General features: G+C 46.3%; 1 protein-coding gene across 6 annotated transcripts in view; it reads left to right on the top strand.

Annotated features, from left to right (window-relative positions):
- The window catches only part of PPFIA1 (PTPRF interacting protein alpha 1), a 131,200-nt gene that overhangs the window by 66,728 nt on the left and 49,408 nt on the right, over window positions 1–15,064 (top strand). For all 6 annotated transcript variants that reach the window (XM_064287617.1, XM_064287619.1, XM_064287616.1 and 3 more), the window contains 4 exons: window positions 7,059–7,190; window positions 8,278–8,340; window positions 9,390–9,469; window positions 12,536–12,671. In XM_064287617.1, coding sequence (XP_064143687.1) covers window positions 7,059–7,190; window positions 8,278–8,340; window positions 9,390–9,469; window positions 12,536–12,671 — 411 coding nt within the window. The remainder of the gene's footprint in view (window positions 1–7,058; window positions 7,191–8,277; window positions 8,341–9,389; window positions 9,470–12,535; window positions 12,672–15,064) is intronic.

Below are 15,064 nucleotides of genomic sequence, written 5' to 3'. Positions count from 1 at the left end.
GCAGCAGCAGACCGTGCGGCCCGGGGCCTGGGACCCATGAGTCGCGTGAAGCTTCTCGCTGATCTAACGAGCCTGTCAGGAAATGTCCTAGGTACAAGTGGGGCCTTCGGGGTCACCCTAATACTCGTGGTTCCTGAAATTTGGAGTACGGTCTGTCCTCCCAGTTGAGTGGTCCCCTTGCTTAGGACGTGGCTCTAAAGTCCCAAATCTAGGTCATAGGCCTGACCTCTCTCCCAAAATAACAAATTGTTACCCTGAATGTAAAGGTACATGTGTGGACTGATGTCCCTGAGCACAAGGAGAAGTGTGACTGAGTGTGACACAGCACTGAGACGGCCTGATGGTGGGGGTTTTGTCAGTTGGATCCTGAGAGGGTTTTCCCTGAAAGAGTTGGACGTTGTCAGTCTGGAACACCCAGGAAACAGAGGCATAGCTAAAAGCAGTGCCAGGTCCAGCTGGCACCAAGCCTGGTGCTCTGGGTGGTTCCTCTTTACCACGTGGGCGGAGAGCGAAAGCAGGTAGCACCTAAGGGTAAAGCCCTTGTATCCCCCATTAGCCAGCTTCCTGGCACGAACGCAAGGCCAACAGAAAGCTACACTCTTGGCCACGAGCTGCAGAGAATGAAATCTGAGCTCCATGAAATGAAGATACTGACTTCCGTTAAGAGATTCCACACTAGGGAATCCTCCCTCCCAACACTCCTTAACTGGAGAATTATATTTTTATTTATTATGGGGATATGCTTCCTTACTTTCACAACAGTTGATGGAGTTTTGAAGATCAAGTGTTGCAGTAAGGTTAATGTTTATAACTAAGGCAATTAAACATGAACTTTTTTTGCTTGAAAAATGTTCAGATCCTAATGGAAAATAAGCATGATTTTCTAAAGAAGGAGGAGTGTCTTGTATATGCCGTGATTGGGTCCATTTAGCTTATGTTAGGCATTACTATGAGTGCTTTACATTTAATCCTCACAGTGCCCTTACATGGAAAATGTGGGTACCCCATTCTACAGATGAGGAAACCGAAGGCAGAGGGGTTGAGTCAGAGGCTCAGGTCACTGCGTGCACTGCCCTCTGCCTCGGGGCACTGCTGAGCCCTGCAGACTCCCTCAGGGAGTGAGGGCAGGGAGAGTCCTGAACAGAGATTCCCAGAGGTCTGCTGCCTACCAGCACGTCCTGTTCTTTCCAGGCCTCACTTGCGTTGGTTCAGGATGTAAGGCCAAAAAAAAGAAGTTTTCAAATCGTGACATTGATACAGTTCTATGGAAGTTGTCAAAATTGAAATGGAATGCTTAAAGATCAATATCCTAGGCATTACTGAGCTGAAATGTACTGGTATTGGCCATTTTGAACCAGACAGTCATATGGTCTGCTATACCAGGAATGACAAATTGGAAGGGAACGGCTTCACGTTCATTGTCAAAAAGAACATTTCAAGATCTGTCCTGAAGTACAACGGCAGTAGGTTAGGTAGGTCCTGAAGTACAATGCTGTCGGTGTTAGGAGAATATCCACACTCCTACAAGGAAGAACAGTTAATACAACTATTGTTCAAATTTGCACACCAACCACTAATGCCAAAGATGAGGAAATTGAAGATTTTTACCAACTTCTGCAGTCTGAAATTGATCGAACGTGCAATCAAGATGCATTGGTAATTACTGGTAATTGGAATGTGAAACAAAGTTGGAAACAGAGAAGAATCCATAGTTGGAAAATAGGGCCTTGGTGGATAGAAATGATGCTAGAGGTCAGATGATAGAATTTTGCAAGACCAACGACTTCTTCATTGCACATACTGTTTTTTAACAACACAGTGACTATACACGTTCACCTCCCCAGATGAAATACACAGGAATGACAATGGAGAGGCTTCGTATCATGTCAGAACAAGGCCAGGGGCCGACTGCAGAACAGACCATCAGTTGCTTACATGCAGGTTCAAGTTGAAGCTGAAGAAAATTAAAACAAGTTAACGAGAGCCAAAGTGCAACCTTGAGTATATCCAATCTGAATTAAGAGAGTCTCGAGAGTAGATTTAATGCATTGAACACTACCGACCGAAGACCGGAAGAATTGTGGGATGACATCAAGGACATCACACATGAAGAAAGCAAAAGGTCGTTAAGAAGACAGGAAAGAAAGAAAAGACCAAAATGGATGTCAGAAGAGACTGAAACTTGCTCTTGAACGTAGAGTAGCTAAAGTGAACAGAAAACAATGGAGTAAAAGAGCTGAACAGATTTCAGAGGGCAGCTCAGAAGGACAAAGTAAAGTACTATTATGACATAAATGTGCAAAGACCTGGAGTTAGAAAACCAAAAGGGAAGAACACACTTGGCATTTCTCAAGCTGAACAAACGGACAAAGAAATTCAGGCTTCAAGTTGCAGTATTGAAGGATTGTATGGGCAAAATGCTGAACAACACAGGAAGCATAAAAAGAAGGTGGAAGGAATACTCAAGTCACTGTATCAAAAAGAATTGATCAACATTCATTTCAGGAGGTATCATTTGATCAAGAACTGATGGCATATATGCACACCCATGTTCATTGCAGCACGATAGCAAAAAGATAGAAACAACCCAGGTGCCCATCAGTGGACGAATGGATGAACAAATTATGGTACACACACACAATGAAATACTACGCAACAATAAAGAACAATGACAAATCCACGAAACATCTCACCACATGGATGAATCTGGAGGGCATTACACTGAGTGAAAGCAGTCAGTGGCAAAAACACAAATATTGTATGAGTCCACTATTATAAGGACTCAATAAAAGGTTTAAACACAGAAGAAAACATTCCTTGATGGTTAAAAAGGTGGAGAGGGAGGAAAAGGGGAATTCACTAACTAGGTAGTAGACAAGAATTATCTTAGGTGAAAGAAAGGACAACACATAGTATGGGGGAAGTCAGTACAACTGGTCTAAACCAAAAGCTAAGAAGTTCCCTGAAACAACCAAACTCTTCCAGGAACAAACAGAGTAGCAGGGGCGGGGGTCTGGGACCATGATTTCGGGGGACATCTAGGTCAATTGGCATAACAAAGTTTATTAAGAAAATGTTCTCCATCCCACTTTGGTGAGTGGCATCGGGGGTCTTAAAAGCTGTTAGCAAGTGGCTCTCTAAGATACATCAATTGGCCCCAACCCATCCAGAGCAAAGGAGAATGAAGAACACCAAAGAGATCAAAGGGCCACATAAACCAGAGACTCCATCAGCCTGAGCCCAGAAGAACTAGATGGTGCCTGGCTATCACCAATACCGCCCTGACAGGGAACACAACAGAGAGTCCCTGATGGAGCAGGAGAAAAGTGGGGTACAGAACTCAAATTCACATAGAAAGACCAGACTTAATGGTCTGACTGAGACTAGAGGAACTCTAGAAGCCACGGCTCCCAGACACTCTGTTATCCCAGAACTAAAACCATTCCCAAAGCCTACTCTTCAGACAAATATTAGACTGGACTATAAAACATAAATAATACCCACGAAGAGTGTACAGTCAGATACACAAGACCAAATGGGCGGCTCCTGTCCAGAGGCAGGATGAGAAGGCAGGAAGGGACAGAAACTGGTTGAATGGACACAAGAAACCCGGGTTGGAAAGGGGGAGTGTGCTGTCACGTTATAGGGATTGCAACTAGGGTCACATAACAATATGCGTATAAATTTTTGTATTTGAAATTAACTTGAGCTGTAAACTTAAAGCAAAATTTAAAAAATAGAAACCCTGATGGTATTGAAGGAAGAAGTCCAGGCTGCACCGAAGGCATTGGTGAAAAACAAGGCTCCAGGAATTGACGGAATACCAGTTGCGATGTTTCAACAAATGGATGCAGTCCTGGAAGTGCTTACTCATCTATGCCAAGAAATTTGGAAGACAGCTGCCTGGCCAACCGAATGGAAGAGATCCATATTTGTGCCCATTCTAAAGAAAGGTGATCCCACTGAATGCAGAAATTCTCGAACAATATCATTCATGTCGCACACAAGTCAAATTTTGTTGTAGATCATTCAAAAGCAGCTGCAGCGGTACATCAACAGGGAACTGCCAGAAATTCAGGCCAGATTCAGAAGAGGATGTGGAATGAGGGATATCATTGCTGATGTCAGATGGATCCTGGCTGAAAGCAGAGAATACCAGAAGGATGTTTACTGTGTTCTATCGACTATATAAAGGCATTCGACTGTGTGGATCATAACAAATTATGGATAACATTGCAAAGAATGGGCATTCCAAAACACTTAATTGTGCTCATGAGGAAACTTTACATAGACCAACATGTAGTCTTTCATACAGGATAAGGACACACTGCCTGATTTAAAATCAGGAAAACTATGCGCCAGGGTTGTATCCTTTCACCATATCTGTTCAATCTGTATGCTGAGCAAATGATCTGAGAAGCTATACTGTCTGAAGATGAACGGGGCGTCAGGATTGGAGGAAGACTCATTAACAACCTGCGTTATGCAGATGACACAACCTTGCTTGCTGAAAGTGAAGAGGACTTGAAGCTTTTACTGATGAAGATCAAAGACCACAGCCTTTAATATGGATTACATCTCAACATAAAGACAACAAAAATCCTTACAGCCGGACCAATAAGCAATATCGTGATAAATGGAGAAAAGATTGAAGTTGTCAAGGATTTCATTTTACCTGATGCACAATCAACACCCAGGAAGCAGCGGTCAAGAAATCAAACAACGCATTGCATCGGGCAAACCAGCTGCAAAGGACCTATTTAAAGTGTTAAAAGCAAAGATGTCACTTTGAGGACTAGGGTGCACCTGACCCAAGCCATGGTATTTTCGGTCGCCTCATATGCGTGTGAAAGCTGGACAATGAATAAGGAAGACCTAAGAAGAACTGATGATGTTAGAGAAGAATGTTGAATATACCGTGGACTGCCAGAAGAAGGAGTAAATCTGTCTTGGAAAGAAGTACAGCCAGAATGCTCCTTAGAAGCGAAGATGGCAAGACTTTGTCTTCTGTAGTTTGGACATATTATCGTGACAGCCCAGTCCCTGGAGAAAGGCATCATGGTTGGTAAAGTAGAGGGTCAAGAAAAAAGTAGAAGTCCCTCAACGACATGAACTGACACAGTGGCTGCAACAATGGGCTCAAACAGAGCAATGATTTCAAGGATGTGGCACAGGACCGGGCAGGGTTTCGTCCTGTGGTACGTAGGGTCGCTGGGAGTCGGAACCGACTCGGCGGCACTTGGCAACAATAACATCAAAATGCGGACATGTCAACTTTGTTGTTGTTATATTTTCAGTTACTTGGGGCAATTTATAATTTTTACACATAACTCTTCATTAAAATAGATTCAAGCTATGCAGGGTGCAAAGGAAAATACAGGTAAGTCTTCCTATCTCCAGTGATTGTTTTTGCCTGTGGAATGAGCAATGGTCTATGATTATTATTGTTATTGTAACTTTAATGAGATATAATTTGGATACCATACAATTCACTCATTTAAAATGTACAATTTAATACTTTTTAGTATATTCACAGATCCACTAATCTTTTGTTGTTGTTAGGTGCCATCGAGTCAGTTCCGACTCATAGCGACCCTATGTACAACAGAACGAAACACTGCCCGGTCCTGCGCCATCCTTACAATTGTTGTTATGCTTGAGCTCATTGTTGCAGCCACTGTGTCAATCCACCTCATTGAGGGTCTTCCTCTTTTCCGCTGACCCTGTACTCTGCCAAGCATGATGTCCTTCTCCAGAGACTGATCCCTCCTGACAACATGGCCAAAGTATGTAAGACACAGTCTCGCCATCCTTGCCTCTAAGGAGCATTCTGGCCGCACTTCTTCCAAGATAGATTTGTTCGTTCTTTTGGCAGTCCATGGAATATTCAATATTCTTCGCCAACACCACAATTCAAAAGCGTCAGCTCTTCTTCGGTCTTCCTTATTCATTGTCCAGCTTTCACATGCATATGATGTGATTGAAAATACCATGGCTTGGGTCAGGCGCCCCTTAGTCTTCAGGGTGACATCTTTGCTCTTCAACACTTTGAAGAGGTCATTTGCAGCAGATTTGCCCAATGCAATGCGTCTTTTGATTTCTTGACTGCTGCTTCCATGGCTGTTGATTGTGGATTCAAGTAAAATGAAATCCTTGACAACTTCAATCTTTTCTCTGTTTATCATGATGTTGCTTATTGGTCCAGTTGTGAGGATTTTTGTTTTCTTCATGTTGAGGTGTAATCCATACTGGAGGCTGTGGTCTCTGATCTTCATTAGTAAGTGCTTCAAGTCCTCTTCACTTTCAGCAAGCAAGGTTGTGTCATCTGCATAATACAGGTTGTTAATGAGTCTTCCTCCAATCCTGATGCCCTGTTCTTCTTCATATAGTCCAGCTTCCCGTATTATTTGCTCAGCGTACAGATTAAATAGGTATGCTGAAAGAATACAACCCTGACACACACTTTTCCTGACTTTAAACCAATCAGGATCCCCTTGTTCTGTCCGAACAACTGCCTCTTGATCTATGTAAAGGTTCCTCATGAGCACAATTAAGTGTTCTGGAATTCCCATTCTTCACAGTGTTATCCATAGTTTGTTATGATCCACACCTAATCTTTTGAAAACTCATTTTTTTAAATCTTTTGTAAAGTAAGTTTTTTCTCCTGAGTGTAGACTGCAGCTTTTCTATACACGGGAAGTTCCTCTACCAATGTGCAGGAGAGCTGGCTGCTCAAACACACGGAGCCGTGCAGGTGGACTTGCTATCTGAGGCCATGATATTTCATGGGTGTGACATCGCCGAGGCCCCACACGTGTGTGGCTTAACAGGAGCATCGGGGTCTTCTCATCGTGTGACCCCTGGAAGACTGGTGTCTGTGTTTCCCTCCGTCCCTGAATCATCCCTGGGAATCATGCAGAAGTCCCGCCAGAGATGACAGTGGGACAGGAAACCTGCCGGGGAGTGAGGGCAGATTTGTAGCTCACAGAGCTGCTCCTTTGTACTCCAGAACAGTGATCCCGCAGTTACTTTGTAAGTTTTCTGTTCTCTTGTTTTAGGCAAGACAAAGAGAGAAAATGAATGAAGAACACAATAAACGTTTATCAGACACTGTTGACAAGCTTCTTTCAGAATCTAATGAGAGGCTCCAACTTCATCTTAAGGAGAGGATGGCTGCCCTGGAAGACAAGGTAGGTTGTGGCACACACACGTCAGGATAGCTCCCTCTGCAGAGAGCACTCTGCAAGCTCCTCAGAGAAGCTCAGAACTGTCAGGAAAGCAGGAAAGCAGCCACAGGCAATATGTAAATGAACGGGCGTGGCTGTGTTCCAGGAATATTTACAGCAACAGGCAGTGGGCCTGACTTGGCCAGCAGGCCCTAGTTCGGCAACCCCTGTGCAAGAACTTTTTTTTAGCCCGATCCCTGCCCCTTCGTTGCTCTTCCACTGGAAGTTAATCTCAGTCCCATTTGGAAACATAGCTCTATAGCAGTGAGTGGAATAAGGAGGATTTAGTCAGCCAAAAACAAGTATTCTCCTGTCTACTTCCTTCTCTTTGGTTTGGTTTGGGAAAATTCTAGACCTGGCTTGTACTGTTCCTACCATGGAAATACTTTAGCCAGAAGCAGAGTGAGGACTGCCCTAGAACCCATGGCAGAGAAGCAGTAATGGGCCGCCGTCATATTTGGACTTGGCAGAGTCTCCTGTAACCACACCGGCATCTCTGGAGAGGAGGCTTGGAGACCGTCCTGAGACTGGCATTGGGTTGGGGTCATGGTGGTTTGAGAGAAACCAGTGATCACCACTAACTACGATATGTTTCACTTAGCACAAAACCCCGCAGAAATGCATTATAGGACACCAGTACTGGGCAGTAATGGCTCTGACTTCCGTCCTCATTCACCCTCAGAGTTGGAATACTTACGTTAGATGTGAATTAGACATTGAAGCTTCATTTTAGGCTTCCAGATCACCAATGAACTGCAAAACCTAAAAGTGAAACCAGTTCACTTGATTAAATAGCTTTTCACCATGAGTGTGGCATACCTCATTTAGAAAATTTACTCACTGAAAAAGTTATTTGCATATGGACAAGAAACATTATTAAATGTTGTTACTGTCTCGTCACTCCGTGACTGTGGCCCTGCTCATTAATTAGCTCGTAGGACCCGTTCCTTTTCCCGGGTCCTTTTTAAAAAACAAAAACCAGCAATGTAAGTATACTGTACTACATGGAGCGTTTTAAAGAATCAACACTAAATTAGTGTATCTTTTTCAGAATTCTCTATTACGGGAAGTTGAACATGCAAAAAAGCAGTTAGAAGAAACACAACATGATAAGGTACTTAAATCTCTAGTTCCTCTAGAAATCCGGTAAGAGCTGGGTTGACCTGCGTTTGTCATAATTTCTTGGGCTCTTTGGCGGAGGTGGAGTTAAACTTGACGTCTCTCGTAGTCTGCTGGCGTAATGTTTTTAGCAGCCCTAGATTTGTACGTGGGATCATTTATTTCGGATGTGTTGTGAGACCGGCAGTGTGTCTGGTTCAGGGCTCTGCGTCCTTCCTGGGCGCGTTGGCAGCGAAAACCTTGGCGTAAGCCTTTGATCTGGAGTGGTGCTGTCTAACAGACATGCAGGGTGGGCCGCCTGTGTCGTTTCCATTTCCTAGCAGCCATGTTTTAAAAGCATGAAAAGAAATGGGTGGAATTAATTGTATTTAACCCAGTGTATCCAAAATGTTATCATTACATCATGTAACTAATATAAAAAACTTACGAGCTGTGTTCCTTTTTCCCCTTCATAGTTGAGTTGTTGAACGCCACTGTATTTTTTCAGCCGTTGTGCGTCTCAGTTAGGACTGGCCCTACTTTACTGCTCAGTGGCCACGTGTGAGTGAGTGGTGACCGAAGGGGGCAGCACAGGTCTAGAAGGTTATTTGGTGACTTAAAAAACTTTTTGTGTTTCACTTGCTTGGCCGGGTACAGGAATGAGATCAGGCATGCAAAGGCCACACAGGTGAAAGCAGGTTTGATGTGAGACATTTTACAACAGTCAGGGAAACACAAATGGTAGATTTGGGTCTTGTTCACATACACATTCATCCACCCCAGAAATGTTCTATTCTCCTCTACAGAATTAGCAATTGTTGCTGGTTTGGTGGGTATCCTCCCACAAACCTGCCTGTGACTACGATATAGCCCTGTGTTCACTGTGGTTCACACAGTGAATTCGCCGGCTGAGGGCTTATGTTGATTTTAGGACACTTGCAGAAACCGTTCCCAGAAGTAAAGTGTTTGGTATCGTAACTGCTAATGTAGCCTGTTACGGTTGATGAAAATAATGTGAAAACCTGACAGAGGTGGCTACAGTGTCTGTCATTTGCTGTCTTGTAGGATCAGCTCGTCCTAAGCATTGAAGCACTGAGGGCTGAACTAGACCAGATGAGGCTGAGAGGCGCTCCACTTCATCACGGGTATGGCGCTAACCAGTTAACAAGTGTGTTTCTAGCATCTACTCTGTGTCTGCAGGACCCTGTCCTTGTCATGGGTGACGTGACTGCATGTGGCTCGGGCCTGTCCTCGAGGAGTGTGTAGCTTAGGAGCAGGCAGAAGGGGAGAGTAAACGATCGTCCTAACGGTTTGAGCTGGCACCCCAGGAGGGTGCTTCCTCAGGTCTTGACAAAAGTCAAAAACCCGGGGGGAGGTGTGGAGGGAGGATGCTTGGAGGGTGGAGAATGGTTAGTTAATATTTGGGTCTATTTGAAGGACCAGCAAATGACGTCTGGATAGAACAGAGCCTGAGACAGCAGATGACACACTGCACATGGGTGACAGTCGCCCCTGTGGGATGGAGGAGAGAGCCAGGCAGTGACTGCACAGCTCGGTGCTGGGGAGCACCTTGACCTTCGTGGACTTAGTACAGGACTTGCAGGAGCCTCTGTAGGTCGATGATACCTGGTCCTTTAAGAATCTGTTGAAACATGAATTGGCTGATGTAGGAGTGGTCCACCTGGCCTAGGACTGAACCTAGTAAATGACAGCATGTGAAGCCCTGAGCCTCCTTAGTTTTTCTTACTCACATTATGGAGACAGCAATTCTCAGTAAGCTATTTAAAAAAAAAAAAGGACTTTGTTTCTTTGTAGAAAAAGGTCATGATGTGAGAGTTAAACTTTAGCAGAAGTTGAAGTGGTTGACTGGTGACACTGGCCTCCTGGTTTAGGAGCCTACACAGATGTTTTTGCCTTTGTAGATCCAGGGTGTCTTGAAGGCCTGTGGCTGTCCATACTGAACCCACTTCTGAAAAACGAGAAATGGGTGAAGACACGGTTACAGCGACAGAGAGCCAGGAAGTGTCCCTGTCTCTGAGCGCCCTGGAGGGAGATCCTGACATAGGATTGGTGGCGTGTGTACCTCGAGGGAAATGGTGGAGGAGACAAGGACAGAAATTGCTCAGTTTGGTGATGAGGGCCTTGATGGCGAAAGACTGGTGTCCCTAGCCTAGCTGAGGCATCTCCTTGCTCTGTGGATTACATGAAGATGTGTGTTCTAGAAGTGTGGTACGAGTAAGCAGATGAAGAGGAAGTGGACACAGTGTGTATGACTTGAGAGTTTTAGTAACGAAGGGAAGCAGAGAAATGGTGCAGGAACTTGAAAGAGTGGTGAAGGTGAGGCAGGAAAATGTTAGGATGGAGAAGTCGTGCGTATGTTGTAGTCAAAGGGTCAGAGATAAAGCCAGAGGAGCCCCAGAAGCTCCAGTCACCCCAGAAGACAGGAGTGAGTGGGACCAAGGGCAGCAGTGTCTGTGTTGGCCTGGAGAGGTAAGGAAGAAGGGGCAAAGCTAGACATCTCTTGTCCAGTGGCTTAGATGAGAGTGGTCAGCAAGGGGAGAGGGCTCAGGAGAAGAGCTGTGGAAAGAGGACGGGATGCAGCGCAGTTGAGTGCTGTGGCGTCTTCGGTAGGAAGGACGCAGAGGTGGCCTGCATCCAGGGACGCGCTACACTTGTTCCTCGTGACTTCGTGGTGAAGCCTGTGGTCTTCCCAGCCACGAGCCCACTGTCGTGTGTTTGTGGCCTTCCCAGCCACGGGCCCGCTGTTGTGTGTGGCCTTCGAGCCCCGAGCCTGCTGTTGTGTGTTTGTGGTCTTCCCAGCCACAAACAATGGGCTCAATTGAGGAGTGAAGAGACGAGATGGATGGATGGATTGCCCCAAGTGACGGGGTGAACAAGGTCAGCTAGGAGGGAACGTTGGAGAAAAGAGGCCTAGACTGGGATCAAAGGAGGCTTAGAAAGAATGTCACTCTCAGGAGGCCTGGGTGGGCTTCAGAGGACCTGGGAACTGCCCACAGTCACACGCGGGGTTTCGTGTGTGTATCGCTTTCATCTGATTCTGAAGTGTGCCACGACCCCAAAGCAGCTATGCTAGAAATCCTACTGAGAAGCAGCGAGCAGTTTCAGTAGGAACGCGGGATGAGAGAGGTAGAGAGAGATGGTTGGCGGTCAGAGTGTACGCTTTGATCTCTTACTGACAAGTAATAAATCTTAGGTAGAACTTCAAGAAGACATTTCTTCTGAAAACGTCGGTGCTCGTGTGCCCCCTAGGTGAACTAAAAGTAGACAGATTGGTGTGTTTAACCAGTCCTGTCTGCAGGCGTGCAGGCAGAGAGTGGTGCCGGGCTCTATTAATCAGAAGAATGGAGACTCTCCCCCGAGATCTTAAGGATTTCTGAACATGAAGGCAACCGCTCTTCTTTTGCAGAGAACAAGGAGTTACTAGATTAAACAAAAATGACACAGTGGCGGGAGTAAAGTGATGAAGCAGCATGCCCGTGGTGGAGGCCAGCCACCCTCTGCTTCGCCGTCACCAGCCGTGTCTGCTTCAAGGGCTCCCTCAGCTTCTTCATCTGAGTTGTTGCTGGGCCGTCTTCAGCCAGGGGTGCTGATTTTCTGTTCTCTGACTGCACGTGGGTCTGTGCTCTGGGTTCAGCAACAGCAGAGCAGGCTGCCAAAGGTGTTCATAGAAGCCCCAGCTGTGGTTTGGGGGTATCTGCAGCTGGACCCTCCACGGCGCCCACTAGTGGCCCCTTGGCGGCGTTGCCGACGGGAGTGTAGAGATTGGTGGGTCACACACTGTGGGTCTTGGCACAAGTAGGGAAAGAACAGACAAACCCGAGTGATGTTTTTATGTGCTTCCTGCTCGGCCGTGGAGAATGTGGAGCGCAAACTCAGGACACAACAACTTGCTCTGCGAAGAGGAGTCTGAGGTGGATCTCTGCTGTCTCCTCCAGGCCTGGGCAGCGGGAACCCCTGATTATCGCTGTCTGAACCAGTCTGCCCTGGTTTTCCCTGGGCAGGGCCGAAAGCCTGAGTGTTGGCAGGGAGCAGGCAATGTACTGCTGTTGGGCAAGCGAACGACACGCCCTCCTTGGAGACCTTTTTCTGTGTGAAATTACTTATTTTCAAGATCGGTCAGTCCTGGCTCGACCAACAGCGTGGGTTTGCATTCTCCTAATAACCACCGTTCTCTTGTCTTCACGTTTCAGCCGGCCGCACCTGGGCAGTGTCCCGGACTTCCGGTTCCCTGTGGCCGACAGTCACACAGACGCCTACAGCACCGGCTCAGTGTTGCGGCGTCCCCAGAAAGGCCGCCTGGCAGCTCTGCGCGACGAGCCTTCCAAGGCAAGCACCTGGGCCTCGGGCGCTCGTCTGAGACGGCCCTGGGCACACCCCTGACGCGCTGACCGTGTGATTCTGAGACTGCTCTGGGCAGAGGTGTTGATGGGTCGTCGCCCCCCACCCCACCCCCACTTCTCTTTGTCTTCCCGAGAGTTCACTTTTAGGGCATACTTAAAAAAGAAAAAACAAATTCTGATAAAATATGACCAACTCTTAACCACGATGCTGACTAAGAAGGTCTTAAAATAGTGATAAAAAAAATGGACCCCGTTGCCGTCGAGTGGATTCCAACTCTTAGCGACCTTGTAGGACAAAGTAGAACTGCCCCATAGGGTTTCCAAGGAGCAGCTAGTGGATTCAAACTGCTGCCCTTTTGGTTAGCAGCCGCAGCCCTTAACCACGGTGCCACCAGGCCTCCAAAGTAGTAATAAGTGTACGTTAAATACACATCTTCATTTTTTTTTTCCCCAGTTAAATTTTATTGTGTTTTTGGTGAAAGCTTACACAGCAAATTAGGTTCCCATTTAACAGTTTCTGCCTAAGCTGTTCAGTGACGTCAGTTATGTTTTTCACTGTGTCAGCATTCTCGATTGCATTCTGGTCGGTGTGTTTCCAGGGCTCTGGTTTCCCTGCCCCCTTACCTGCTCGTCTTTGCTCCAGACAGTCACCATCTTTTAGTAAAAAGAGCTCACATTAGAAAGTTCAGCTGCTTCCATGCTTTTGTCTGTTCAGCAGCATCGATTTTTAGGCACGTCTGTATTTCGAGCACACATATTCACTGAGCAACTAGGGTGGGTCAGGCACCACCGTCCTAGACTAGGGGCACAGCAGTGCATAGAGCACACGCACTTCTTGCACTCCCAGAGCACACATTCTATGAGGGGAGACAAGTAGTAAACAAGTAAAGTAAAACTTAGCATGTGTATGTTAGTATCTATCTCTGTATAGCAAATTACTGCAAACCTTAGCGGCTTCAAACAGTGAACACTTAATAGTTCAGCATTTCTGTGAATTCGGGAGCATTTTAGCCAGATGGTTCTGACCCAGGGTCTCGTGAGGCTGCCTTGGCTTCGGGAATGGTTTCAGTTCTGGCTAACAGAGAGTATCTCGGGGCCATGTTGCCCAGGTACCTTCACTCTTAGACCATTACATCTGGTCTTTTTACTAGAATTTGAGTTCTGCACCCCACTTTCCCCTCTCTGCCAGAGACAGACTGTTGTGTTCCCTGTCAGGGCAGTCATTGGTGGTAGCCGGGCACCATCTAGTTTTTCTGGTCTCTGGCTGATGGAGTCTCTGGTTTATGTGGCCCTTTTTGTCTCTTGGGCTCATATTTTCTTTGTGTCTTTGGTTTTCTTCATTCTTCTTTGCCCCAGGTGGGTTGGGACCAATTGATGCATCTTGGATGGCCACTCCCAAGCTTTTAGGACCCCAGACGCCACTCGGCAAAGTGGGATGCAGAACATTTTCTTAATAAACTTTATTATGCCAGTTGACCTAGATGTCCCCGGAAACCAGGTCCCCAGACCCCTGTCCCTGCTACTCTGTCCGTTTAAGTATTTGGTTGTATTCAGGAAGCTTCTTAGCTTTTGGTTTATCCCAATTGTGCTGACTTCCCCATATTGTGTGTTGTCTTTCCCTCCACCTAAGATAATTCTTGTCTACTTTATCTAGTTAGTGAATACCCCTCTCCCTCCCTCCCCACCCTCGTAACCATCAAAGACTATTTTCTTCTGTGTTTAAACTTTTTCTTGAAAGAACTCACATTCTAAGAAAGAGCATGGAGGAAGCCCCAGTGCCTGTGATGTCCTCGTCTTGGAAGTCACACGCCTTCACAGTCACTTTATTCTTTTCATTAGAAGCAAGTTACGAAGTCCTGCCCACACTCAAGGGGAGGGGAGGTATTGTGCATGTCTTACAGGGAGTTGTGTGAAAGGACGTGTGAATGTAATTTTGAACCACTGCAGTATATCAGATGGTAATAAGCAGGGAAGGGGAGTCAGGAGTACCCGAGTGGTAGAGTGAAGAGAGGAATAGCAATTTCAAATGGGATCCAGGGAGACCTCACCGTGAGGGTGTTTTGAGCAAGACCTGAAGGAAGAAAGGGAAGTAGCCAGGGGGATATCTGGGGAAAGAGTGTACCAGGCAGTGGGGACAACAGGTGGACAGAACCTGAAGCAGGAACATGCCTTACATGTTTGAGGACCAGCAAGGAGGCCAAGGTGGCTGAGCAGAGAGCAAGGGAGAGAGCAATAGGAGGCGAGTTTGGAGGGATTGACCATCTGGATAAGGACTGGGCCTTTACTCTGTGCGAAATAGGAAGCCATTGGAGGTTTTACTCAGACTGTAAGTAGTAGTATTTGCATTTTAAAAGGATAGTTCTGGCTGGTGTATTAAGC

Source organism: Loxodonta africana, chromosome 7 (genome assembly GCF_030014295.1).
Source record: "Loxodonta africana isolate mLoxAfr1 chromosome 7, mLoxAfr1.hap2, whole genome shotgun sequence".
NCBI lineage: Eukaryota > Metazoa > Chordata > Mammalia > Proboscidea > Elephantidae > Loxodonta > Loxodonta africana.
The sequence above is the reverse complement of the archived record's forward strand: the minus strand, read 5'-3'. Positions and strand labels throughout refer to the sequence as shown.